The sequence below is a fragment of the Apiospora marii genome (genome assembly GCF_038362585.1).
Source record: "Apiospora marii strain CBS 49790 chromosome Unknown utg000007l_segment0_segment0, whole genome shotgun sequence".
In the NCBI taxonomy this organism is placed as follows: domain Eukaryota; kingdom Fungi; phylum Ascomycota; class Sordariomycetes; order Amphisphaeriales; family Apiosporaceae; genus Apiospora; species Apiospora marii.
Genome location: NW_027117379.1, coordinates 2,259,751 through 2,286,647, shown reverse-complemented (window position 1 = coordinate 2,286,647; position 26,897 = coordinate 2,259,751). Strand labels below are relative to the sequence as shown.

The window sequence follows — 26,897 nt, the reverse complement described above, 5'->3', positions numbered from 1 at the left end:
TCTCCTGCACCAGAGATAGAGAAATTAAGGAGCGTTAGGGATTCTAACCTGACCCAAGCACGTTTTCAATCATAGACCTGAAAACCGTTGCAAGCAGAGCGACCAAAGTACTAAGATTGAGCACATTGTCGTAAGGAAGACGAGGCTGTTTTTGTCCGCTGAATATGGCCAAAGTCGTGAACAATGCGACAATGCAGCATATTGCGACAAAAAGCGATAAGATCTCAGATGTCCATTGGGACAATGCAATGCTACTTGCTCCTCCAGATACGGCTTCAGGAGGCTGGTCGGTCACATCTCTGCTGGCTTTTCGTGATGCGGATGAGGATGCTCTTCTGAGTGGGGACTCTACAGGGTCGACTAGCTCCGTGGCTTCATCGCTATGTGAGTCTGTGTCCCCAGAGGTCTCCAGAGGAAAGCCGGATACAACTTCGCCAGTAAGCAGATTGTCAAATAATGCTCCCGGTAAAGTGGAGGACGATGAGGATGGTTCGTAGGTAGAGTAATCCATGTTGCTGTAGTTGCAGGCCATCAAACGTGCCCTAGTTGTGTTGCATGGAGTTGTAACTCGTATCATAGGACGTTCAGTTCCTGAGCCTAATAGAATGGGGAGTAAGATGGGTTGCCAGGAGCCTCAGATTTTCAATCTGAAAGTGAAAAGCTGTGGTCCCCTCAGATGGCTGAGCAGAGACATGGCTTTACCGAGCCGGTAATTTTGTGCCCCAACCACTATTAATGCATGCACTACGGACCCGAAAGATCCCAGGGGTTGGGGGGTCAATGCGGTTGCAGCTCAGCCAATAGTGAGATGCACTGGCTCCCACATAACATTTGTCTGTGTTACAAAAGCTCCCCGAGTTCGTATTTGAGCCACTGAATGCGTGTGTAGGTGCATCATGCCGTATATGGGCGTGCTGCGGCCCCATGTCTCAAGGAATAGCTCCCCCATTCGCTGACTCAAGGCTGGCACTGCATCTCGGGTACTACAATGTGATGTCATCTGCTGCTCAGCCATATGTCTATTGATAGCGCTAAACGCCACCTCAGCCATTGCCGGGCTCTTGAAAGCCAGTAGCTGCCCCCTGGCAGAACCTATGAGTACACCTTGGTCGTCTCACCACCTTCCGCATTATGTGGTAAGGTGGGTTGAAGCCCAGAATGTGACACACATTGCCCCAATGCCTCAATAAGGGGGTTGTTACTTACTGAAACATCGTGGAGCTTATGAGACTGAGAACGAAATTCTTGAGCTTGTTGCTGCCGGGGAGCCTTGGTATGAATCGAGAAAAAAGACCAAAAAAGGGAGATGGTTGCCGGGGTCTCGTGCAGTCGCGGCCTTGGCTGCGCGTGGTGTATCTTCAGGATGCCCCTGGTTCCTGACCTGATCGAACTGATATCTGTCACTGGAAGAGACCAATAGCTCGGGATAACGTGCCCAACATCACGGACGATAGATTCGACAATCTCAACGCTTGTTGGTAGGTAATCATCTTTGGTTGTGAGGTGGCCGACCCAGGATTACCCGCGCGGCTCTGGCTTGGTACCGCGCAACGGATTCCTTGTGAAGTCCGATCGATCTGCCATCTTCCCCAATGGCATAATCTTTAGTAAATAGCCGCGAAAGGAGCCCCCAAGGCGCGCGAGTAGCCATTCCCAGTCCAATCGGAAGGTTGCTGTAATATTGCATTCACCCGAACGGAGAACGGTCGCACACACGAAATGCAACCCACATCGCAGAGCTCAAGTATTAATGGATATACAACTATCACGTAGTTATGTTTGAGTTAAGTGGAGGGTGCATCCTTATGAGGCGATACGACTTGGGCCTCGAGCTTAGATCTGAAGGCAATAAGGCCTATGACTGCACCCACTCCCCTTCTAGCTTTTTCGCCAACCGTCTTCCCATACGCCTCAGCATAGAAAGCCGATCCAAAGCACTCAGATCCAAATCGTAGTCTACATGGGAAGTTGGGAAATCTGGATAGGCGCCCGGAAACAGCTCGGCAGCAGCTCTCATGCGCGATAGTCTCTCGTGAAGCAGGCCGTCAGTAGTGTCAAACAACCAACCATTTTAACCTTATATTCAATTAATCAATTAACACTCCTATATTAATAAACTAATTACGATTTATTAAAAAAAGCTATTAATTAATTATTAAGTTTATTTAATTATTAATTAATTAATATAGTTAATATAGTTAAATTAAAGTTAAAATATCTTTAATTTTATAATATTTTTATAATATTAAAGGTTGGTTTTATAAAATTAAAAGCTGGTTCGATGAAATATTATTATTTCGAAAGTTTTATTAATAATTTTATTAATAACTTTTTAATATAAATCCATTTAATCTTTTTAAATTTAACCTTAGGGTTTTAAGCTTTATCCTTTAAGTTATTTTTTAAATTATTTTATTTAATTATTTTATTTAATTATCCTTTAAGTTATTTGTTATAACCTAGCTTAATTACGCGATTAAAGACTTTATTTACGGTACGGGCTTATAATATTTTAAAATATATTTAAATTCGATAATAGTTAAATTTATTAATTAATATTAACGTTTCGTTTATAATAATAGATTTATTAATAATAATTATTATTAATTAATACGTTTAAAATAAAATAATAATAATATTATTAAATAATTAATAATAAATAATTAATATAAAATAAATAAATTAAATAAAATAATTATTAAAAGTTATATAAAAATAAAATATAGATATATTAAATCGTAAATATTTAATATAATTTAATTAAAGTATAAATATATTAAATCGTAAATATTTAATATAATTTAAAGGAAATTAAATATATTAAATTATAAATATTTAACGTAATTTAAAAATTAATAAAGGAAAAATAAAATATATAAATTATAAACTTTTCCTATATATTTTATATAAATATTTTTTATTTTAATAATTAATTTAAATATTAATTTAATTTATTAATAAAATATATTACTTTAATAAATTTATTATATTTTTATATTAAATTTTATAATTAAATTAAAATATTATTATTATATTAAAAAATCGGGTTTTTTATATATTTAAATACTTTCTCGTTTTACTTAATATAAACTTAATATATTTATAAAGTTTCTTTTAAACCTTAATAATCGTTTATTATATTATTCTTTAATTTAATATTATTATATATTATATTATTATTTTTTATTATATATTATTATTTATTGTTATATATTATAATTAAATTTAATTTTATTAATTTCATTAATATAACTTTTAAAAATAAAGCTTTATTAATATTTCTTTTAAAAAAAAAGCCTCGTTAATATTATTATTAAAAATAACGCCTCTATATAAATTATAATATTAAAAAATATTATAAGATATAAATTAATCAATTTTTAATTAATTAACACTTTTTTAATTAACCGTTTTATTAATTAACTATCGCCGAATCGGTTATAAGGGTGGTGCCAACCAACCAGCGGTACGCTGGTTGGTTGGTTGGTTGTTTGACAACACTGCAGGCCGTTCAAATGGCCCCACGGACCAAGGAAGACGAGCCACTCGTAGAAGCCCATAGGCAGCGACTTGATACCGCCAGACAGGTCCTGCAGGGTTGGTTCTCTTGTTGGGATGGTGTGCACGACGCCGTATTGATAAATTGCCTGCCATAAAACAATACGTGTCGTGTTAGCAAATGACTGGCCTCAATAGATGGTACCCGTTATTCGCCAGACTGGAGGGTCGGCGGGATGTTTGACTTACCCGCATTACCGTAGATGCATCCTTCAGTACGGGCTCGAGACAGGCCATGGACAAACCCTCCTTGCTGTCGTTGACGCAACGACGACACAGTGTGCGGTTTATGGGGTCGGCGCAGGCTCGGTCGTGGCAGCCCCTCCGGCGCAGGGTAGGGTAGATCATGCCGTAGGACCAGACGCCGCTTGTGGGGATGTGAACGGGAGAGTAAATGTTCCCATACTCCCAGAGGTGTGGTACGAGAACATCCCGGACAGCATCGATGCCTTGCAGCGTGCCGACCACGGCCCTGGCACGCTTGTTGACCTGCGAGAAACGGGACACGGCCTGCAGGTTCGACTCGCACAGGACCAGGTGCAGGAGCTCCACGGGGAGGACATTAAGAGCGCCGAGGTTTGCCATGTCTGACCGAGGGAGAAGATCGCGGATCGGAATGAATAAGGTGGAGGAGTGACAATAAATCAATGATGAAAAAGTGCTGAGCTTTTTTCAAAAGCCAGAGAATCGCAAACTGGGTTCCCATCTGGCCAGATTGGAAACTTACAATCTGTGATATCCATGGTTCGCTATAATCTTGATAAGCCAATTGAGCGCAAAACTGAAAAACATAACGGATTTAATGGATAACAAGGGCAGCAGGCAGGAGTGATGGCGTCTGGAGGATTCTTTGTATTATGTATGGTATATATTCAGTACTTTCTGACTCAGTTTCCAAATCCTCCTTATTATGTGGCAAGATAACTCTCTCAGTTGCCCACTGTGACCTTTGATGACCTTTTAGGCGGGGACAGTCGGTGCACACCTTCAAGTGCAAGCCAGAGGCCAGCCAGCGCTCACGACAGCATCCATTATCCCTTTGGCTCGGCGGCCGCCGCATTGCCTCACCCAACAGTGACCGTGATAGCATCGCTCCCCGAACCCACAATACTGGTCGTGATGGCGTCGCCCCCCACGATGATCGTGGTGGGCTGGGGAATCTCACCCGGGATGAACATGGTCGGGAAGGGGATGCCGAGGTACTGGGTGAAAATGTAGCTGCCCATGCAGGGGATGACGACGGTCGACGTCGCGGTCGCCGTCTGGGCGGGCGCCGTCGTGGTCTGGGCCAAGACGCCGCCGTCGCTGCACGCGCTGTAGTATCCTTCGTACGAGTCGCAGTACGCGCCGGCGTAGAGCGGGGTCCCCGTCGGCCGGACGGTCACGGTCCCGTCCAGGCCGGTGGCGGTAACGCCGGCGGCGGCGGCCGTCATCCGCTTGATGACGGGGGCCGGGCTGGAACCGCTTTCGGTGACGGTTACGGTGGTGCTCCACGATGTGGTGTAAGTCATCTCCGTTGTTGTCCTGGGGGTGTTTAATTAGTTATGGCCCTGTTCTTGAATTCGGTAGGCAATTGGATGGAACTTACTGTGTTGGCGGCGTTACAGTCACCATGTTCAGAGCCGAGCAGTCAGCCAGACGGCTTGCGCGGTCTGGCAAGCCTGTCGTGCCCAACAACCCAGCCGAACATCTAGCGACATATGAGGTTAGCACCTGCGCTTCTATGGGTGGAAACTGGGCTTTCTCACTTGTCTAGGATGATTGAGGAGCTCAGTGTCGTGACACTGGCAGATGACTGAGTCAATGTCGCCGAAGAAGATGATGAGGATGCCGTGAATGATGAAGACGTCGACAATTCGCTGGAGGTCGTGGAGGCAGAGCTCGACGATGATTCAGTCGACGATGACTCAGTCGACGATGACTCAGTCGACGATGACTCAGTCGACGATGACGCGGACGAAGTGGTCAACGATGAGGAAGTAGATGAAGAAGAAGAAGCGATATCTTCACTACTCGTAGTCGTAACACCCACGAAGCTGGACAAGCTCGCCGACGACAGAGCTGAGGGATTGTGTTGGCACTTCTTCCCTGCCGAAACCTCCAGGGCGAGGATTGCAACAGGCAATGCCTGGGACCAAGAGAACTTCATGGCGTTGGCGGTTGGTTCCTATCCGTGACCTGCTTGAGCTGGAAAGAGTTCGTGGGATTTCCTCAACTTTCATAGCCCGTGAAGGTTTTAATAAGATGGTCTCTATTCCAACTTCTTAGCGCAATTTACCGTAGCGCGCCCCTTAGTGCAGGTTGCCCCTGCGCTATTGAGCGTTAAACTCACTGGTCGGGCGCCCTAAAACCTGTCTAGTGCTGGCCAACCAATCAATTCGCTAGAAAATGCGTGTTCTAGATCAGCTCTATACTAGCCCCATAGATATAGTCAGGCACCTCAGCTTCGAACTGCCACGCCACCTCGCGACCGTCACATCAGCTCCTCCGATTAGTACCGCATCCGGCTACTCCTAGAACCTCAGCTGTCGGGATCTAGGACCAACGGCGGCTCTTGGTGGTCTAGATCCAGGAACAACCTGGCCCTGGTCTCCCTCAAAGATATCTACCTAGGCCTATGGCTGTTGCTCATCTCAACACCACAGCATGTGACTTAGAGGAACCACTCCTGTGATTCTCAAAAGGCGTTGACAATGTTCATACGGGTTATTCTCTTGATCAATAAAAGACGCGATTTGCATTATCATATGTCGACGGCGGCACATCTAAAGCTTGATGCTAGTGAATTCTGGAAACCAACTGCAATTCGAACAAGTTGGAGAGGGATTGGTTCTAAGGAAAATGGCCTTTCCAGCACCTTCACCCATGAGAGTGTGTCCGATTAGTTGATGTGGCCCATTTTAGCTGTATTGCGTTGGTCCGGGTGAGGTTTACAGTCGAATCACAAACTTCCTAGCGAAGGAATCTAGCTCGCCCTTGTGAAACTTCCGGTGGAACCAGACTCCCAAAAGAAGGCAAATTCCGAAGAGTATAGTCGGCACGGTAGCCCCGAGCTTGATGCCTATCCCGAGCGAAGCTGTCCAGATCACCACCAAAATCACCGCGGTAAAGCCCAACACCAGCAAGGACTGGGAGAGTCCCTTATATTTGGGGATGTAGGCCATCCAACTGGCCACCCTGTTGTGATTAAACGCGATGAAGATGAATGGGACAGAGAGACCACCGGATATCCCGACTATGAGCATCCACCGATAATTAGCTCTCAGCGCTCCTTTTCAAAATTGCAACAAAGCTTTCATGATGAAACTTACGCATGTATTTCAAGACGTAACTCAGCTCGAGCTTCCCATTACTATTTGTTGGAAACACGTCGATATTTATAGCGAAGAAGGCCGCCATGAATGATAATGGCAGCTAGTGTTCGGGCGGCTGTTAGTTGGACTGAAGATTTCCTTTGAAGCCAGGTTTGCTTACGAATACTATAGTCACGACGGTGAAGAGCGTCAAAGTACGTCCTTGCCGTGCCGACTCCGCAGCTATTTCTGCCCGCTGCCTCGCATACGAGACCGATGCCAACGCCCCTTCGTAGCTGGCGCGTTTTTGTTTCTGATCGAGTAGATCGGATAGCTACCGGGCCTATGTCAGCATTTCATCATTGAGACCTAGAGTTCAGCTGGGGGAATGTTCACCATCTTGTTTATTCGGCTCACCATCTTCTCCATGAGTTCAATCCTTCGAAGATGGTGTCCGATTTGATCCTTCTCTTTGAACATACGGCCACCATCATGAACGTATTGGTGAGTGTTGTGGCCGAGCTTATCGCATACCTCCCAGAGTTTGTCCTTTACTTCCTTCTCATCCTCCAGGACTTTCATCAAAATCCCGAGTTCTTCTTGGATGTCTTCTGTCTCGGTAAGCAGGTCGAATTCTCGTCGTATATTCAGCTGTTCGCGCATGCGCGTTTCCCCCAAGCGTCCGGTACCGTTCCGAAACTGCTGAAGCAACTCGGAGGCCTCGCCACTCTATATGTAAAGAATCAGTGGGTGTAATGCAATTTTTTTGAAACTACTCACAACTCTTGTGATTGATCGCTCGAAGAAATCGAAAAACTGAAACCGTTCGGGGGTTTGGCTAGGATCAAAGACCGCGGCGCAGTAGTTGCTGATAAGGACGGCGAGCTCATAGGCCGACTTAACAGGCGCTCTCATCTGCAATTGTAAGTGGTTGATGATATTGCGATGTACATTCATGACGTGATCGCTTTGGTCCATGCTAATCCCAGTAGTCTGATGCCTGGAGAAAGTATCTGAGATCTGGTCCATATTTTGCCAGTTGTGCAGCTGCTCTTCTGCCCACCTCCGAGTCCTCCTTCTCGTTGGTCTCTGTTTCGGCCGATATGAGATATTCATGAAATTCAGATATGCCTGTGCCAGATTCGGAGACTGTTCAGGTATTGCAGAGTGAACATCTGGAGTGGTGTTTTCTCGAGGCTCAAGTCCATTGGACGCGCAAGTAATCAATGTATCTGCGAAGTTGGCATGGTGCTTCTTCAGTAGGATTATACGTGTAGGATTGATTAATGCACTTACCGCTATTTATAATCCAGAACCACAACTGGTCTACCATGAATAGGCGCGGTTCCTGGTAGCGGTCCTTCATATAGCGATACACCACTTGATCCTGGTCTCTCCCTGTTGTGTCGATTTCAGGATAGAGGTACTGGTCCAGAGTTCTTCGTAACTGCAAGTGCATATCCTCATCATCGGGGCTCACATTAAGGTACCCCTTGATTAGATGTTTGTATATGAGCCCAGGTCCATCAATCGGCCAGTTCGCGGGGTCCGCTGCCATCTGCTGGTATTCGTACTGGACTGCACTTCCAGCCTCCTCCGGCCTTACATGATCCTGAGGGCTCTGGTAAAGCAGCTCTCTTATTTCTTCGTTCAAGGCATGTTGGTTAGGTTGGTTCTCGTGATGAAGATATGGCATCTTTACAACGGTAAGCTTCTGAGCTGGCACTTGCAGTTTTCCAACGACTTACAAAAGCCACAAGATTTTCGTGCTTCGTTTCCTCGCCACTTGGCCCTATCTTCAAATTGCGACAAGTTAGGGTATTCCATAGACCTGTGTGGTGGATGGATAGCTACCAACGTTGAAGAATTGACACCTGTGTCTCATAGGCTTGTCTCGATCACCATTCAAGCATGCCTCCCGTCTGAAATGGTCAGACAGATTTGGCACACCGGAGGAATCGGAGCTCGCTATGGCTGAGTGCTTTTGGATCAAATTCTGTTCGATGAACATCAGTCAGATTCTCGTACGCACGGTGTTAGATATTTTTGTTTTACCCTGACCCAGTCCATCTGTACTTTTATTCAGTTCAAATTCCATCTGGATCTTTGGGGTTGCAGAGGGCCACTCACATTATTTTCTGGTAGATGGTACCATCTAAAGTCAGGTTTGCGTCCCGAAAGCGCCCCCCACTGCATGGTCTCGCGGAGAGTTCCATCTCCATAGAGGAGCTCAAACATGGAAAGAGACTTCATCATCCGTCGCTCGCTATTCTCGACGACGAAGAAGTCAACAATGACTGCCATGAAGTGGTGAAGAGATATCATCCGGTCCCTGTCATGATAAGGGGGCGACCCTCGAGGTTGGTTTTGGTTCCTTCTAGGCTCTGTAGCTTGGACTGCTGATGTATGAGGGCCCTGTAACAGCGGGGGTGCTTGAAGCAAGAACTCGATCTCTGGTAGACCCTCGGCAAGTGATGATATAGTTACCCCGTTGTTGTCAGTTGCTCCCGTATCTGCGCCGTACTGCAGGAGCAAGTCTACCATCTCAACCCCTTGTCGTGTGATAGCTGTTGCTAGTGGTGTTCCGCCGTACTGATTCTTCGTGTTGACACTTGCCCCGTGTTGAAGCAACTTCTCGGCGATCTGAATGTTATTCGTACTGACTGCCCTGTGCAGTGCACTTGGAAGGTCAGGTACATTTGTATTCCTGGACTCAGCATCAACTCCCCGCTCCAAGAGAAGCTGGACGACATCCAGCAACCCTAGTCTGGTCGCCAGATAGAGTGGCTTCTCGCCATTCTCATCATTGATTTCCGCATCTGTACCGACATTAAGAAGTTCGAGCAGTGCCTGCACGTCATGGTTCCTGATGCATCTATGGAGTTCTGCACATTCATGAAAGGAATCAATGCCTTGATGACTGCCTTGACTAGCATCATTCTGGGAGGTCGACAGATTTCCAAGATGGGCAAACATAAATCTAGGGGACCCATATGTCGGGTATTCCGTATCATCGTCGAGCAGCACTGATGACTGTGGCGGTGCGGGTTGAGGTCCTGAAACATGCGGGGTATTCTGGTGTCCGCGGTTCGTGGAACGCGACTCACCAGGGTTAGCTTCAAGCGAAGTAATGTCGGTGGTTCGATGCAAGTGTTTCATCATGATATTGTTTCGAAAATGACATCAAAAGTACCTCGGTGTATCCTAAAGTAGATGTGTTGAAAATGGATCACAAGAGTTAAGGATTTGTGAAGTACTACAAAGACTGTGTACGCCTTCGGGTGATTAATAAGTCCGAACTGCAGTGTGACATCGTACCATCACTCCTGGTTGGCGACCAAGCCAGCCTCATTTGAAAACCCCGCTCGCCTAATACCTATGTATTTCAGGTAGGTAGTCAGTGCTCTGTTTGTTGGGGTTGCATGAAGATCGAAACTACTGCTGCAAATCCAAGACTTACCAGCTGCAATTCCGGAAACAACACACCCGTCTCTCTCTCTCTCTACGACATGCCTGAAGGTATCCAAAGGCACGGCTCCGCTCGTCACAAATTTCGACTTGGGTTCCGTCATATCATGATGGCTTGCAATATCATCGCAATAGTTCTATGGTGTAAGTTTGCACCCGCGCCGCCCGCCCTGCCTGCCCGCACAACTGATTGCGGACATCCAAACCTAACTCGAGATTAGCATTCGTACTGGCTGGATGCACTTCTTCAAACGTTCTCGCGAATGTATACCTCATTTCTTTCTCCTACGGCAGCAACCCTCCTGGCGAGATATCTGATCCACTTCTGTTCAACCCCCGCATAGCTCAATTCTTGTCAGGCCAGATTCAAGGTTCCAATGACACGATAAAAGCCGTTCGGGTAGGGTATATCTCGCTCTGTGTCGCTTCTGGCTCCGGGCTATGGCTCTGCGGCGGTAGGGTGGATGGCCTGGCGATGAAGTTGCATTCATCAGGAAGCAGCGATCCCTTAAATCTGGTGCAGCTAGGCGACAAGGTGCGACGTGAAGTGGTCTTCTTTCCTTTGATGTAAGCAATGTTGTCAAGAAAATTCATGGCCTTGCGCCTCTCACTGGAGTACCCGATCTAACCCGACACAGTATTATTGCTGTTGCTCTCCTTCTCGTCGCCACATTACTCCTGGGTACCTTTCCAGGTTGGCATAAGCAGGAGGGGGGCTCTGATGAATCGACACAAGAAGTCAAACCGTTCCCATCCCGAGCAGCTACATACACTGTTCTCATGTTGCTTTTTGCAGCCAGCTGTTTAGGGTCTGCTTCTGTATTCTGGCAGCATATCGGCAGTGCAAGTAGCGCAGTCACCATTGAAACTATGAGTCGTGAGCTCGTTGAGGTTACCGTTGGGACCTTGGCAATAACGTTTGGATGGTTAGGTGTCTTGTTTACAATCATTACAACATTGGGCATTGCTCTCATGGTTGTTTCCATTCGGTTTCTTGTCCAGTTGGCTGAATGATAACTCAATGCTCCTTGGCTGGGATTTTGATATTGGCCTCGTAACGTCACATCTCCTTAAAACCTTACAAGGTAGCTACGAATCATGTTCTGTATTCTAGAATTATGGAAGGAGCACTTTATGATCATGAAATCCGGGTCCAGCAATACCGAGATTTGATAGTTCTGGAAGAAGAGGGGTTATACTTAAACTGGATCGTACAAAGCTCGATTGTTCCCGAGTTTTGACCCGGACTCGGCTAGAGAGAATTCAAGAGAAGTACAAGTATCTCTCCGTGTTTACTCATAATATATCTATATTGTTTAAAAGCTTTACTCGGTAGAAGTGTATCACACGAATAGATTGCGAATCCAGAGAACAATATCCTCCGTCCGCTCCTGGGCCGGCTTTCGCTTCCGGCGGGCCTCCCAATGTCCAGGAAAGCAATAGTAGTAGATATCGTCTTTACCGAACCAGTAATAGAATTCCACATGTCGAGCCCAGTGGTGCAAGGTGAGGGTAAACGGGTTCCCCGGCCTCCACCACCCTGGTTGGACAAGAAACGCGTCATCGTACCAGTTCATGTGCATGCGCCCCGCCGGCCTCTTCTTGCGCTTATTGCCGGGGACGTCGCCGCGGTAGACGCGGATAGCGTGGGGGTAGCGTCGCAGCGTCTCGTCGCGGCTCTCGCGATTGACGAACAGGAGGGGCGAGATGAGGGACGCGTTGGGCAGGAACCACTTCTGAAGTTGCATAGCGGGGTCTTTGGGCGCAACGCTCCGTTCATAAAGTGCCCTCCGCCATTGATCTCTTGTCAGGAACCAACGCCAGATGGCCCTGCGCAGCTCTGGGGGCAGGGATCTGAACCGTGGGAAGCAAGACGTAGGCTTGCCGGAGGTGGATGGCTCGGGGATAAGACGGGAACCAAGATATGGCAGCGACCCCCAATTGTCGCGGAAGGGGTCGAAAGGGCCATCAACTGTGCTGATGTAGGCGGCGTAGGGCATTTCTGCGTTTTGGAGTTGGTGATCCGGCGACAAGGAAAAAGGCTGGAAGCGATAGATAGTTGATGAAAAGGGTTTTGACCCCATTCCTCCGAAAATAAGTAAAAAGCAAATCAGTAGCAAGTGAGCGGATCGACCCAAATTCTATCTCAACCCAAAAGGCAATCGAAGTTTCAGGGGCGGGGCCGGGACCACCAATCTCATCAGTCCGGTTGCGCAAGATATAGTCGATTGGGTTTAGGCATATAAACTCAGAATGTTAAACTAAATGGTTATTCACTAAGTACATCATCGTTGCCAATGAATAATGTTTGTTTAACAAGTTTATACCTGCCACGATGCTACCAGCAGCCTGCTCAACCGCCCTGGGGCTTGTTACTCCAAACCATTAGGACTAACTCGCTGACCAATACCAACAGGCCATAAGATAATGCTATATCTGTTATGGTTGAGCTTAACCAAGATCTCAATTATCCAGAGCTCCACCTCAGAGCTTGCCTTCATGCCGACTTCTCCCCGCCGCCAAGACCAACATATCTTAACGCCGCGGCCGTAACAGAGGCCCCGAGAGACGGCCCCAACGGCTTCGCGTGACCAATCATCAGCCGCTGGTCGCTCTTTTGATTCTCTCTCTTGGACCAGAGGAACCAAGCCAGGAATGTAAGAGTCGTCAATGGCACCGTTATGGCCCAATACACCCACATGCTCGGCGAAGCCCGGAGACCCGTGGCGCCGCCGTCCGAAGCATCCGCCCCGCCAGCGGCACTGCCCCATTCGAACATGTCCACGCTGAAGAGCGTAGCTATGAAGGTGCCCGGCAGGAAAACGATGCCGAGAACGGCAATAGTCCTCATGGCGACGCTGTCGCGTTTGGTGTCGATGGCGATGGCGGCCGTGTACTCGGCTTCGCGTTGGGCAATGGCGCTGAGCATCTACGTGTGGTTAGTTAGCATAGAGGACCCCGCGGATAGTGGGAGTAGGACTCACAAAACTGGTCTGACTCTGGCTCCGGTCCTTCATCTGCTGCACCTGCGACAAGAGCGTGGCCGTCCGCCTCCGCGTAAACTCGACGTCGTCGCGGGTCATGGCCATAGCGGCTCCCAACTTATCTACGAGTAGCCGAGAACCATGATCAGAGGGCCCATCATCCTTACTCCGGGGCAGAGACAATTCCCTCATATCCTCATCAATGGCCCGAATCAGCTGCTCCCCGCAGTCCAAGTCGGCCCGCGCCACGTGCCCAATGACAGCAAGGTCGGTCTGGCAGTAACTCAACCGCTGAATCGTCTCCTTAGTGTCTTCGGGGGCGGCCGGGAGCTGGTCGTCGAGGCGAGGCAATCCGCGCAGGCTGTCCATCAGTATGCCAGGCGTCCCGAAGTGCGTCTGTTGCTCCGTGGCCAGGATGGCATGGTCGATGGCGCCGCGGTGGGCCTCGACCTGCTGGTGATGTACGTGGTACAGGGCCGCGACGAAGAAGTAATGGTCCAAGAGACGGCAGCCGCTGTGCCACGGCGGCGCCCCGAGGAGGGCGCGGAAGACGCCGGCCTCGTCGGCGAGGTGGTGGTACAGGACGTATGTGGTGCGAGAGGCCGGGTTGCGGGTCACGGACACGCAGTCGAAGCCCGAGGGCGAGTTGGCGGCCTTCCAGACGGCTGACGATCGCCCGCTCGCGCGACAGTGGGCTGTGGCGAAGATGCCGTTGTTGGAGAGAAAGGCTTCGATGGTGCGCGGATGGAGGTGCCAGGCGTCTTGGATCTGCCGGAAGAGCGTTCGGGGAACAGAGAGCACAAGGTTGCCGGGGAAGATACGGGGAAGTGACAGGACCTTGAAGTGCCATCGGCTCGATTGGTCGTCGTCTTCGGTTATGCCGGCCTCCTGAAGAAGATGGTCTCCCACCTCGTGGAACTGAAGTTTCGATTCATGTAGCTTTGGACAGGTATTCGGGCTATCAGGTTCCAAACGGATAGAACATTCAAGGAACCTGAGGTCATGCTGACGGCCGACTGGGGGAATGGCCCATGTAGCCAGCTTTTCGTCGCGAGTCTCCATGGTGTAGCCCAGTCTAAATGTCACTTCTTCATAGTTACGGAAGTTGATCGAGGTTGGATGAATCTAAAATTTTGATACTTAAGGGGACGTTCAGCGGTCTGGCCGGTTCCAGTTGCCAGTGGCGCCGGCGCCGGCGCAGAGCTGACAGTTATTGCTTTTACACCTGCATGCGGCTGAGTTCGCATGAGACGCCACCACTCTCGTGGATCCGCCCCCAACGACCAACCCCCGAGCCAATAGGAGCACCTGATACTCACAACTAGTAAAATATGCAAACTGATGTGAAAGGAGTACATCTTGGGTATGTATGTATGTCGCAAAGCCCCCTGGGCGACCGTACGTCCGTCCTCTACACCACTAACTTCGTCACCAGCTTCCCCTGGTTCAACCCACTATACAACCGCAACCAAACCTCGGGCACCTCCTCGATCCCGACCTCGACCACCGTCTCGCTCGCCCCGTCCAGCAGCAGCTTCCCCGACGTCGCCGCCTCCATGAGCTCCCCGACCGCGCCCGGCAGCTTCTCGGCGAAATCCAGCAGGATGAACCCCTGGAAGGTGAGCCGCTTGTTGATAATCTCGAACCAGTTGCGCAGCCGCATCGGCTCCTCCGAGTTGTACGAGCTGACGGCGCCGCAGACGGCGACCCGGCCCGCCAGCGCCATGCAGCCGAGCACCGTGTCCAGCACCTGCCCGCCCACATTATCAAAATACACCGTCGCGTTCCCGCCCTCGGTGGCCTGCTTCAGGTCCTCGGCGAACGTGGCGCTCTTGTAGTCGACGCATGCGTGCTGGGCCGCGTTGTCGTTGCCCTTGGAAAGCAAGGAGCGCACCCAGGCGCACTTGGCCTCGCCGCCCGCGATGCCCACGACCCGCCGGCACCCGACCAGGTTGGCCGCGATCTGCGCCGCGACCGAGCCCGTGGCGCCCGCCGCGGCCGAGATGACGACGATGTCGTCGGGCTTGATGCGGGCAGCGTAGTGCAGGCCCGTGTAGGCGGCCAGCCCGGGGCCGCCAAAGGCGCCGAGGTAGTGCGTCATGGCGATCTTGTCGTTCTCGACGACGGGCTGGGCGTGCGCGGCGTCGAGGACGAAGTACTCGCTCCAGACGCCCATGTGCAGGCTCATGACGAGCTGGCCGGCCTTGTGCGCGTCCGAGGCCGACTCGACGACCTCGGCGATGACGCCTGTGAACATGGGCTCGCCGAGGGGCACCGTGTTGATGTAGTAGCGGTCCGCCGGCACGGGCGACTCGATGAAGCCGCGCTGCCCCGCGTCGTTGGAGAAGTAGCGCGACTTGCAGAGGAGCTGGCCCTCGCCGAGCGGGGGCAGCGGCACCGTCTCAAGCCGGAAGGTGGCTTCCGGACCCGAGAGGACGGGGAGGCCGGCCGGCTTCTTGGCCAGGACCCAACGTCTTGTTTCGGTTGGTCGTGACATGTTTTCCTTTCTTCCTTTTTGCTTCTTGGGTCTATGCGTCCTGTTTGGTGCTGCCTTGTCTTGATCAGTGGGTTATTCGCAACAGGTAGAGCAAGAAAGAGAGAGAGGGTCAGAACTTACCGACGAATGTGTTGTCGGGGTTGTATTGGACTCAAGCAGGCCAAGGTGTCTGATAGCTTCTAATTGGTACTGCCTGTGGAAGAAGCAAACACTTCACCTTCCTTTTTCTCAGTTTAGTAAGCAGTCTCCAATATCGATCATACGACGGTACAGCAGAAAGGCGAGAGAGTGAGTGACATCGCGCCCTCTCGTCGCAGCGGTGACAGCGCCCTCTTTTATGAGGAGGGGCTAACAGTATACCCTGGATTCCTCCCTTCAGCTGGTCCCACAACCCTCATCTACGTGCAGATTTAGTCCGACGATTAGCATCTTGGCCGGATCGCACGAGGTGGAAACAGCGAGGCCCTGTAAGTCACTAGTAGCCTATACCGCCAATCAGGCCGCCCAAAGTGGGCGTAGAAGTGGAGGATTGGGCTGGCGGGCACGGCGGTGTTACCAAATAGTCAAGAAAAGGCCCAAACTGCTTCGGACTTGTCTGGTGGGGGGCTTAACGCTTGATCCCTCAAACGTCGGCATCTCCAGGTGTCCCGTTGTTTTTGACAGCCCTAAAGACGTTGGTTTGGGCGCCTCGGTAGCGTTCGCGATAGCGGGGTAGTCTGCTACGAAAGGTTTTAGTACGGGAATAGAAGGCTCCTGTCGGATCGCGGGCCACTACCGATGTCATGTCAGCGACGTCGAATGAAATGAAGGCATATGTGTGTGTAGATATATATCACTTATGACAGAAGCTGGGATGTTCAAATCCGTCCTCCATGTCTACTCAATAGCCGCGTATTGAACAAACTGGGCATCATAGCCCATTACCCATCACCCATCACCCATTATCCAGGCCCACCGAAAAAAAAAAGTCTTCCGATCGTACATCCATCCTTTCTATTTCAAGGAATTCGATATGTATGTACAGCCAAGCCAACACCATGAAGGTATCTAGTCGCCCCTGGGCAACACGTGTTGTCGGCCTGGCATATTATGGACGCCAATCCAATGCAATGTGGCTGACGAATGGGGAAACCGCGCCGTATCGCTGCTAAAAATAAAACCCAACCAACGCCATCTGCAAGTGCTATGCGAAAGAAAGACGAGAACAAAAACCAAGCCAGAACCCAAAATAAGTACCCCGTCACCTGTTCCGGTCTTCCGAGGGACCAGCAGAACGTGGCCTAGAAGACATGGACCGGAAACTGTGCGATAGCATTCCCAACCAGCCATCCGGCCGTGCCGAGTCGCGAGATCCTCGCGGTGCGGGCGACAAGATGCCGCGTTCGACATCCGCATCGTCACTCCTGATGGGCAGGTGGCTAGACGCATGCGACGAAGATGATGAAGATGCTTGCAGAGAGAAGTCATCGTCGCTATCATCGCGATAAGGCTCGTATAGGGGGCTCGAGGGCGACCCACGCGCCAAAGACCTCACAACGTCTCCCTTGCAGATGGGACATGTGCGTCTTCGTGTAGTCAACCAAGGTGTTCTGAATTCAGGGTCAGTAAAGCGGATTTGGGGAGAAACGGGGTTTATGAAGTCAAGGGGTTACTCACATGCACTCGACGTGGAATTCGTGGCCACAAGGCAGACTCATGACCTGACTGACACCGTCGACGTATTCCTCCAAACAGACAACACACTCTACTTGCCTACCCATGTACTTCTTCCACTCGCTCGGTTTCTCGTGGGAAGGCGACGAGCCTGGTAACTGCAACGCTGAGTTGGCCTGTAGGAGGTCTCCAGCAACGCCCGTAGTGGTCCGTGATCGCGGCCGCGACCTTGAAGGACCATGTTGGCTCTGGAGCAGGGGCGTGGTGGGAGATGGCGGCGAAGGGGTAGTGGGAATTCTGGGCGAGTGGCTTGGAGTAGATGCCACCGTGTGATAAGTGCGGACTGGGAGCCTCTCAACCACCGACTTGGGTGCTCTCCATCTCCGGCGGCGGATCCGCGCACGTAAAATTAGCAGAGCATATACCACAGTCAACGTGATCAGTGGACTGATGACCAAAACCAACAGTGTATCAAGGAGCGGACTAGCACCGTTTGTTGGCGTGATGACAATCCAGAGTCCCTCGTGGTCGCCGGGAGGAGGGTGGATTGCCGTCTGGGTCGGTTGTGCGACTTTAACAATTGGGGTGTTCGTGGGAGAGGGTGGCAACTCGACCCGATGCGCACCAGTACGACCACCAAATAAGCGCCAGAAAAAGCCCCCTTTGCTTGTGTTATCTTGCGTCTCTCCCGACTTCGACTTCGTAGAAGGTTCGTCCTTGGTCGCATACTCTCCACTGCCGGGAGTTATGCTGCCACCCTGGGGCCCATCATGCTTCTTGGACTTCTTCACGTCTTGCTTGGATGCTGCATCCACCTGGTTTGCCTTCTCACCTGTCTTCGGTGATCCATGGGAGCTTGTGTCTTGGTCTCGCAGATCAGGTACCAAGTCTGGATCCCGCCAATCATGGACACCAATCCTGAAGCCATCTCCTTGTTTCTGTTCTGGCGTCGTCTTCGAGCCAGACGCCGAACTGCCTTTGGCCGCTTTTTCCATGCTGTCCCTAATGATTTTGTCCTTCTCGTCCGAGAAATCTTCCACTAGGACCCAGTCATGCTGCCCGCTGCTTGGAGGCCGACTCGTGCCACCTGTAGAAGCAGACGAACGCCAGCTAAAGACACGAGAAAACCAGCTTCGGTTATCTGCCGCCGGTGCAGCAGATCCATCAGTGGTCGAGGACCCGGCATCCTTCGTCGTTGCCGTGTTCGCTTTGTTGGCGACTGCCTGCCTAGGCTTCTGGACCTTGGCTGCTGCTTGGTGTTGTTGGCGTGCCTTCTTCTTCTCCGTTTGCTGAACTTTCTGGGTCGGCTTGCCGTTTTCGTCAATGAAGTCCTCGATGTAGCTTCCGGGTTGCATCATCAGGGACAAAAGGTAGGCGGTTGTCCGGGACGTGAAGACCGAAGGGATCGTGATGTTGGACGTGTCGCCGTGTGCGTACATCTGGATCAGTGGACCGCCTCGAACGTTATCGCCGACTACGAGCGCAACAGCCCCTCGTCGCTGAGCCCATTTGACCTTCTCGAGAAAGCCGCAGCCACCGCGGCTGAGCAGCACGATCTTACCAGCGATTTCAGCGCCTTCCTGGATGGATTGGATATCGGCGTGGCCTGAGCTGACAAGACCCGACGCATCGGTCTGCAGCTTCGGAGACAGGTCCAAGCCAACATGCAGATAATCATCCGTGCCGTCGTTCACTGGCACTTTTTGGGACTTGGTCACCTGCTTCAGAGCAGCCGCGGCTTCTTTGGAAATATCGTCTCGCTTCTTCCGCCTGTTCGTTTTGCTGCTTGGGGGTTTGATCGAGCCGACCTTGTCTTGGCCCTCCTTGATGGATGCCGTTTTGAGGACGACATTGGTGCCGAGGTCGTTCCAGCCCGGTACGTCACTGCAGCCGAGCTCACCTTCGCCGACATCGTCCTGCAGTGTCTCTTCGGTGAAGCCGCTTCCTATCCATAGCTGGCCGTTCAAGCCTTTGTTGGGGAGTTGAGGACCGAAACCCGCGGGTCGTGCGGCAAACGACGTGGTATTATCTGCGGCGATGGTGATGACGGCATTCGGTAGGAACAGGGCGAATGGCGCGGATAAGGAGAATAGTGACTTGAACCGGCTCTTCTCGGGGGCGGCGGGGGTGGTCACGATGGTCGGGGCAGCCGGGGCCAGAGTCGACGTGATGGCGCGGCAGAGGAGGAATAGACAGGCGGCAAAGAAGAGGGCGAGTATGACGATGCGTGGTGGACGCATCGTGTTGGTGGCGCGGGTTGTTGTTGTTGGAATCGGGTAGTCGATATTGAATGGATTATACTGCTAAGAGTAGCAGGTCGCGCTCCCGACAGGCGTGCGTGCCTTCGAGACAGGACCACTTCGCTGATGTCGGCGTGGGTTGTGCCACCCAGGCTCGTATTCCAGACGAGGCCTGTATTGAACCGACGGTGGTTGCCGCCTTGATAACGAGACCGAGGGACGAGGTAACAAGAAGATGCGCGGGCGACCCAACCGTCCAAGCCGCCAAGTCAAAAAATATGACTAAATCGATAGGTGGTAGAAAAAAGGAAGTCGGATGGGCAGTATGTAGATTGTATTCGAATGGGCAGGATTTCCTGACTTGCCGCCGAATCGTATGTCGTGTGTGTGTCGGGCGTCCGTGTAACTCTAATGTCTGGGATGCATGCACTCGGGCGAGCTGTAAGCTCGGCCAGGAAAGTCTTTTGAAGCGGCGGCATTCATTTATTCGTAGTCGATTAAACTGTAATACGGGGCCTAGCCATGCTGTGCGTATCGAAGGAATTGGGCAGCGAGAAAGAACAGAAGGGGGAAAGGAAGAGGTGGGCAGGGCGAAGAAACCGAAGGAGCAAGAAGAAATGAGGATGGCAAGAAACGGCGACAGAAGGCTTGTGAGACAAGGCAATGAGAATGAGGTATTGTGTTTTGGGGGGGATGTTGTAAGTGGTCGGGTCATGCAGTAGCCAAAAGTCAGTCCATCAGGCAAGGAAGTGGTATGTAGGTAAGGTTAAAACCACAGGCGGAGCCCGAGAGTGGGCAGGATCAGATCAGACCAGACTCTAACCAGGACCTCTCCGAGTTGACGGCGGCTGATGGGAAAGCGAGGGGCACAACTCTCGCTAACTCGGGGCGTGGATATGCACGCACGCGCAAATGCCAGGATGCCCCAAATCGCGGCTCCAGAATAATCGGCCAGGGCCCTGCAGATGCCAGAGTCAGAACCCAGCCGGATGCCACCAGGGTCTGCTAAAATTCAAAGGCAAGGGTAAGGGTGATATGGGATACGGGGGGCAATTAATCAAACAGAGGAGTTGGTTCTCTTGACAGAATGCGATGGACAAGTGAAAAGCGACGGGCTTAGAGGAGGAGGGGCAGGGAGTGTTTTCGTTTCATGGGCTGATAATGCTGATAATGGTGACGATGATATCAAACGAGCTTGGTCGCATGTACAGAGGTTAAGTGCATAGTCTGGCCTGCTAACATTGATGGTACTATTTCAGCTCCTTGACCTGCAAACTGGTCATCATCAATCTACCCAATCAATGCGATCATCCTTTCCCAGCCCAGCGAAAACTACATGTTCGTAGAGTAATTGCATATGCAATGTCGCCATTGCTACTACATAACATACCACACCCATCATCCTCGAATTCAATCAGGAGCTCAGCTTTCCTGACCTGGCCTGCTGCTGGCGATTGCGATCTCATGACCAAGAGGAATGTGCCAAGGAAAAGGCCGGGTAACGGCAGTGACGACTGACCCAGTCCAGCCCAGCCCATTTTTTAACCAGTGGCGTTTTAGGGGACCTTTTGCGCCGCTTTGCTCTTCAATCGTGCAGCCTTCCAATTGTCCAGCTAAGGTTCTTCAATCCACGGCGCGCGCGGGTTAGGCGTCTGGCATTAGGTACCCCTCAGGTCAAGCCTGTTGCATTCATTCGACATGGACTGCATGAAATGAGACTTTTCGAGAGCGTTCGCTCAATGCTTGATCACGCATACGGTGCACATGGCAACACCTCAGAAGCCTGCCTGTCAGTCCATGCACGGCGCTTACCTGTGTTTATGCACTCTACTTGACTCTTGACACGCAGAGCTCGGGTCACAAACTGAGGCAATGGTGAGATCGGTCTCCTGCAGCGGCCAAACAGCTCAATAAAAGCCTCGCATAGACCACCTGAAATTGGCGCTAAGCACCCCCTAGCCCTGCACCTAGCAGCCTAGGATGTTTGCTTTCCTCAGCAATCGCAGCCAAAAGGCTGGCAGCTGGACAGCAGACAGCTGGGGAAACGCGTGATATTACGATTAGCGCATCAAGAGCGACAACAAATTCGATAACAGGCTGTTCTGGCCGTCTCTCGGTGAAGTCGGTGAGATCGGGCACCGGGCACGCGTAGCAAGTAGGCGTAAAATAGTAGGTTACTTGCTCATGCAGCCTCAATCTGCCATGGCGAGTCCAGACTCCAAGACAATAATCCCGCCAAGGTTGTAAAACCTCAACCGCCAATCTATGCCAAATCCATAACCGAAATACCCTGTCACTGTCACTGATCGTCAATGGCTGTAACGAATGGGCCTCTGCGGGTGGGGGGAAGTGGCTATGCCGGGCACAGACTCGAAACGAAACGGCAACACGGCACCTGGGGATTTTCCCAGGGATCTCCTGGGTCGATTGATTCGTGAAAAAGGGACCAGAGCCCTCGCTCGAGACCACGGCGCTGGAGGACCTTAAAAAGGAGCCCGCATGGCGTAGGCGACTCCTACTGGCGTTCCGTCTGTTCAACGTCGTTCGAGAACACTATGGCATCTGCACGCATCATACCATCTGCCCATAGAGGGGTAGCCGGTAATACAATATTGTATGCCCCATTCCCATGGAGGTGTTTATGATACGACACGAGCTCGGCACGCAAGTACGGGGCTGTCCGTTGAACCTTGTGCCTACATACACGCACGACAGAGGAACGAGTTCCGCGCACGATACGGGATGGCCGCGAAGAAGCCTCCCGGAACCAAGCTCGGTCGGCGGCGGGCATGCCCCTCCTCCTATAGACGCGCCGATCATCCGGCAACTGGATGTTGCTCTCCCCCATCCGTCTTATTGTGATCATCTCCAATGCCTCGTACACGATCTTCAATGATTGACTTTACTTCTTTGAGCCTGCAGAACATCTTCCATGTTCAGGTGGATGGTGACGCTGATAAGATACTCGTCAGCACAGGTGGGTCGCCCGGGGGGTCGGGTCTCAATCCTTTCTAGCGTCGTATCGGCGAACAGTCATCGGGCAAGCTGAGAAGAAGAAACCAGTTCGACTTCGGGCGCCCTGCGGAAACGGTGTTCAAAATACTTGCATATAATGCGTGCGGAGACGTCTCCGATTCTCCATAGAAGCGCTCATCGTCAAGCCGTGATCTGCAAAAGAGCCTCATACATCTGTATAACTCAGTATTGAAATCTTGATTTGCAGCTCAATTTCATTGCGCAAAATATATCTACGAGCCAATCCGCACTCGCCATGGAGGTACCGTTCCCCGTCCCGGCGTCGCTGGCGTCCGGCCTCGTCCTCTCCCCCATGACCCACGCCGATACGGACGCAGCCGCAGTGGTCTACCACGAGTCTTTCGGTGCGGATCCGGCGAACACCTACTGGTGGCCCAAAGACCTGGCCCCGCTGCTCGCGTGGTGCAGCGGCCGCATGCGGATAAAGCTCGATGACCCGTTCGTGCGTATCTTCAAGATCACCGACTCCGCGACAGGCGAAATGGTCGCCTACGCCCGGTGGGATATCCCCAAGGACTCCGCCGGGTTCGGCGCGTGGATCGGCGGGGAAAATGGCAAGGTGGACGTTACGGCTCTGGTGGAGAGCGACGACCAGACTGCTACTGCGAACGACGAGCTTACCAAGCAGCAGCCATTGACTTCCGATGACAAAGCGGCGCCGGCTGTGGGAGACTACCCGGAGGGAGGAAACCATGAAATCGCCGATATGTTCTTCTCGGCCTTGGGCGAATCGCAGAAGAAATGGAAAACTGATGATATGCTAGGTAAGCTTCCCAATCATACCTACCCGGTTTACTACCTCTCTACTTGCAGATAGAGTCTGGGAGACCTCAAAGCTAACAAGTGCCAATAGGACTTTCATTGCTCTGTGTTTCGCCAAGATACCACAGGAGGGGAATTGCGACAGCTCTCCTGACGCCCATGCTTGACATAGCCGACGCAGAGGGCAGGAAGACTTACTTGGAGGCTACCGCCGCCGGCCGTCCGCTGTACGAACGGCTTGGCTTTCGCGAGGTGGAGGTGCTCAGATTTGACTTCGACGCGCTGACCAAGGAACGGAACGGCCTTTACAAAAACTTTGTCATGATCAGGGAGCCCGTCGCCAAAAGTTGAACAGCATCTTAGAAATCAACATCAAGCGTTACCACGGTTTTGCTAGCCATTCAATTCATTTGGATATCCAACAATCTTGTTTTTCGATATGGTATAATACAACTTACGTACATGAGCTGGCTGGATCAGGCACGGTGCTGTCACGATTGACAGTGGAAAACCTTCAATCAGGGCTAGCTCCTCTCGTCAATATTGCATCACCATTGGAGCTCATTGGTCGTACCTAATACACGAAAGCAACATAACCTTTTCCTTGAGTCGCGAGCGAAGTGTGAACGACCTCCCAATTTCCGCCTTATCACCAAGCAAGCCGCGTGACCATCCCACTCCCCATCCATCAGACCTTCGAATGCTCCACCCTCTCGACCGTCCCATCCTCACTAACAACCTTCTTGACAGCCCCATCCGGCGCGATGGCCAAATGATCTTCGTGCGCCAGCACCGCGACCCGGTCGCCAAATGTGCTGGCGATCTCCTCGAGCGTCTTCCGGCGCGTCTCGGGGAAGTAGAAGTAGGCCACCGCGAAGAAAAACGCGGTGCAGCCCACAAAGACGTAGTAGTAGTTTTCGCCGATGCGCGCGAAAGCGCTGGGCCCGGCCTCGGTGACGGCGACGTTGACGACGAAGTGGGAGCAGGCGGCGAGGCCCATGACGCGGCTCCTCAAGGCCATGGGCAGCACCTCGGCGCCGTAGAGCCAGGTCGTGCTGTTGAGCATGCCGTAGTAGCAGACGACGAACATATAAATGCCCAGGATGGCGAACCCCTTGCCGATGCGGTTGTCCGTACTCTGGAACTCGCGCTGCATGACGGCGGCGTAGATCTCAATGAGGATGATGCCGCCCAAGCCGGTCAGTATCATCTTGCGCCGGCCCCACTGGTCCGTCAGCCACCGCGTCGTGACGCAGTTGGCGATGAAGGACACCGTCCCGTAGACGGCGGCCAGCGCCAGGATCACGTGCGGGTCGATGCCGAGCGACTTGTACAGGATGGTCTGGTAGTACTGGATGACGTTGACGCCCGTCAGGCTCGTCATGGTCTGCACCGCGACCGAGGTCATGACGCGGTGCCGGTACAGCCGCCAGATCTCGGCGTACGACGTGATCTCGCGCGCCATCTCGTACTCGATCTGCGCCTGCATGAGCGCGAACTCGTCGGCCAGCACCGCGTCCGCGCCGCGCAGGTCGCGCCGGATGCGCGCGAACTCCTGCCGCGCCCGCTCGGGCTTCCCGTTCCGGATCAGCTGCCGCGGCGAGTCGGGCATGAAGGTCGAGAGGCCCGCGAACATGATGACGCCCCAGGGGATCTGGATCCCCAGGGGCAGCCGCCACTGCGTCGCGCCGTAGGGGGCGTAGCCGCACGCGAACCCGACCCAGTTGGACAGCATGGTGCCGAAGGCGATGCCGCAGCCCGAGATGCCGCCGATGAGGCCGCGCTGGTAGGGCGCCGCGATCTCGCTCAGGTAGATGGGGACGGTGCCTACCATGCCGCCGACGGCGTAGCCGGCCATGACGCGTCCGGCCAGGAACATGCCCATGTTGACCGAGGCTGTCTGCACGACGGTGCCCGCCGTCACCACGACGCACATAAGCTTCATGAACCCGATGCGACCCAATCGGTCCCCAAGGAAGGTCTGTGTCAGTGCCCCGGCCGCTTCCCCCGCGATGTACACCGCCACCACCGCGCCCGTGAGACCATTGGACGGATGTCCCATGTAATCAATCCAACTCTGGTGGGCGATGGCTAGGGTCGAGAACTCTCATTAGCTCTTATACCCTTCTTTGAGAGTCGATGACACATTGATCACGGATAGGATTTATGGTCAATACTCACTTGTAGTGGCGATGCCAGTGTCGAAGCCCTACTACCAGTCTTAGTGCCAATCACCTAAGGTCCCAAAGGATCAACCCGACTTACGAAAAGCAGGGTGCCGATCGCTGCAAAGAGCGCGACACCTATCGTGTACCAATTCGCCATTGTGTATATCAGATTTCTCGGGTCGCAGCGTAGATAGAGCCCGAGATGGGAAAGCTCGGTAGTTGCGGGTGTGATGCTTTGACGGGCTTCTGCTTGTACTACTAGAACGGGAGCTTAATGCTCAAGTCCAGCCACTGGACACACAACCTTATCTTTATCCCCGAGCGAGCGAGAGAGCCGTCCATCCAGCCTCCCCCTCCCGCGACTTGCTTGACCTTGCAGCTTGCTAACCTAGTGCTAGCTGTCAGCTCCCCCGAGCAGCCGAGTCAAGATCCGATTCGAGGGGAGTTGCCGCCCACTGGCATATGCGGAGTTCGCTGATCACTTGCAGTATCGGGCATCGCGGCATGGCTCTATTGGGTCCTGGATGCAACACTCCTCTCCTAGAGCATCGTGGCCCCACCAAGAATGGGGAGCGCCCATGGGGTGATGGGGTTAGTTTGGGGCGGCAATGAAAAATAAGGGGCAGCTCGGGGTAACTTTGTCTGGGGAAAACCAAAAATCCACATCTCCAGTGAGTAACCAAACAGGTTTGAATTTTCGTCACGGGCACAAGTGCCTAAACAAGTCAAGGAAGAGTAAGTAATGGAGAACTAGTCGCATTCAACCGGGCATAATAGCTATGCTACAGTACGTGCCGAGATTCCTTAATACCCTCGCCACCGCACTAGGTGTTTTTGCTAACAAACACACAGCATTTTGAGTTACGGGATCTAAAGGGTGTTAAGGAATCTCGGCACGTACTGTATGCATTACTCGCGACGTCATATGATCTTCACGCACGAGTTGCTAGTAACGGGCCATCCCTCACACCACTATAGTTACAGTACGCATTTCCCCGAGTAAGTGACACGTCATATCTTAACCGCCCAATGATGCACAGTTCAGCGAATCTAATCATGGTGACAGGTATTTCAATCGAACCAGTTCGCTGAGAGAACTTGAAAGGAAAGGACAACCAATTGGCAACGATATCGTCAGGTTCCTCAGTTCATATGGCGGTCTAAGATAAGTAAGGTGAGCTGCGAACGGTTGAGAGAAACCCCCCGCCAAGTACTGTGCCTCCATGGCCAAGCACCCC

General features: G+C 51.8%; 11 protein-coding genes across 11 annotated transcripts; 2 read left to right on the top strand and 9 right to left on the bottom strand.

Annotated features, from left to right (window-relative positions):
* Positions 1-43: 43 nt before the first annotated feature.
* Positions 44-511, bottom strand: PG985_011100 (uncharacterized protein; the record flags this gene model as incomplete). Its single annotated transcript, XM_066830867.1, has 1 exon — positions 44-511. One exon carries the CDS (start codon positions 509-511, stop codon positions 44-46), a length of 468 nt encoding a protein of 155 aa, XP_066681549.1.
* Positions 512-3,419: 2,908 nt separating this feature from the next.
* PG985_011099 (uncharacterized protein) lies at positions 3,420-4,301 on the bottom strand (the record flags this gene model as incomplete). The annotated part of the gene is made up of 3 exons (XM_066830866.1): positions 3,420-3,647; positions 3,748-4,145; positions 4,286-4,301. The coding sequence occupies 3 exons, from the start codon at positions 4,299-4,301 to the stop codon at positions 3,420-3,422; spliced, it is 642 nt and encodes a 213-aa protein (XP_066681548.1).
* A 321-nt stretch (positions 4,302-4,622) lies between these two features.
* On the bottom strand, positions 4,623-5,707 carry PG985_011098 (uncharacterized protein; the record flags this gene model as incomplete). The annotated part of the gene is made up of 3 exons (XM_066830865.1): positions 4,623-5,082; positions 5,147-5,248; positions 5,307-5,707. 3 exons carry the CDS (start codon positions 5,705-5,707, stop codon positions 4,623-4,625), a joined length of 963 nt encoding a protein of 320 aa, XP_066681547.1.
* A 1,513-nt stretch (positions 5,708-7,220) lies between these two features.
* PG985_011097 (uncharacterized protein) lies at positions 7,221-10,010 on the bottom strand (the record flags this gene model as incomplete). Its single annotated transcript, XM_066830864.1, has 8 exons — positions 7,221-7,580; positions 7,632-7,871; positions 7,915-8,000; positions 8,148-8,547; positions 8,600-8,643; positions 8,706-8,847; positions 8,907-8,921; positions 8,982-10,010. 8 exons carry the CDS (start codon positions 10,008-10,010, stop codon positions 7,221-7,223), a joined length of 2,316 nt encoding a protein of 771 aa, XP_066681546.1.
* A 532-nt stretch (positions 10,011-10,542) lies between these two features.
* On the top strand, positions 10,543-11,333 carry PG985_011096 (membrane fusion mating protein FIG1; the record flags this gene model as incomplete). The annotated part of the gene is made up of 2 exons (XM_066830863.1): positions 10,543-10,886; positions 10,958-11,333. Coding segments are annotated over 2 exons (720 nt in total), but the record flags the coding sequence as incomplete, so codon positions are not given.
* Positions 11,334-11,662: 329 nt separating this feature from the next.
* PG985_011095 (uncharacterized protein) lies at positions 11,663-12,319 on the bottom strand (the record flags this gene model as incomplete). Its single annotated transcript, XM_066830862.1, has 1 exon — positions 11,663-12,319. One exon carries the CDS (start codon positions 12,317-12,319, stop codon positions 11,663-11,665), a length of 657 nt encoding a protein of 218 aa, XP_066681544.1.
* Positions 12,320-12,816: 497 nt separating this feature from the next.
* PG985_011094 (uncharacterized protein) lies at positions 12,817-14,365 on the bottom strand (the record flags this gene model as incomplete). The annotated part of the gene is made up of 2 exons (XM_066830861.1): positions 12,817-13,248; positions 13,304-14,365. The coding sequence occupies 2 exons, from the start codon at positions 14,363-14,365 to the stop codon at positions 12,817-12,819; spliced, it is 1,494 nt and encodes a 497-aa protein (XP_066681543.1).
* A 349-nt stretch (positions 14,366-14,714) lies between these two features.
* PG985_011093 (NADP-dependent leukotriene B4 12-hydroxydehydrogenase) lies at positions 14,715-15,800 on the bottom strand (the record flags this gene model as incomplete). Its single annotated transcript, XM_066830860.1, has 1 exon — positions 14,715-15,800. One exon carries the CDS (start codon positions 15,798-15,800, stop codon positions 14,715-14,717), a length of 1,086 nt encoding a protein of 361 aa, XP_066681542.1.
* A 1,240-nt stretch (positions 15,801-17,040) lies between these two features.
* PG985_011092 (uncharacterized protein) lies at positions 17,041-19,693 on the bottom strand (the record flags this gene model as incomplete). The annotated part of the gene is made up of 2 exons (XM_066830859.1): positions 17,041-17,389; positions 17,457-19,693. The coding sequence occupies 2 exons, from the start codon at positions 19,691-19,693 to the stop codon at positions 17,041-17,043; spliced, it is 2,586 nt and encodes an 861-aa protein (XP_066681541.1).
* Positions 19,694-22,964: 3,271 nt separating this feature from the next.
* PG985_011091 (Acyl-CoA N-acyltransferase) lies at positions 22,965-23,842 on the top strand (the record flags this gene model as incomplete). Its single annotated transcript, XM_066830858.1, has 2 exons — positions 22,965-23,493; positions 23,583-23,842. The coding sequence occupies 2 exons, from the start codon at positions 22,965-22,967 to the stop codon at positions 23,840-23,842; spliced, it is 789 nt and encodes a 262-aa protein (XP_066681540.1).
* Positions 23,843-24,179: 337 nt separating this feature from the next.
* Positions 24,180-25,816, bottom strand: PG985_011090 (MFS monosaccharide transporter; the record flags this gene model as incomplete). Its single annotated transcript, XM_066830857.1, has 3 exons — positions 24,180-25,582; positions 25,673-25,700; positions 25,757-25,816. 3 exons carry the CDS (start codon positions 25,814-25,816, stop codon positions 24,180-24,182), a joined length of 1,491 nt encoding a protein of 496 aa, XP_066681539.1.
* Positions 25,817-26,897: the final 1,081 nt, after the last annotated feature.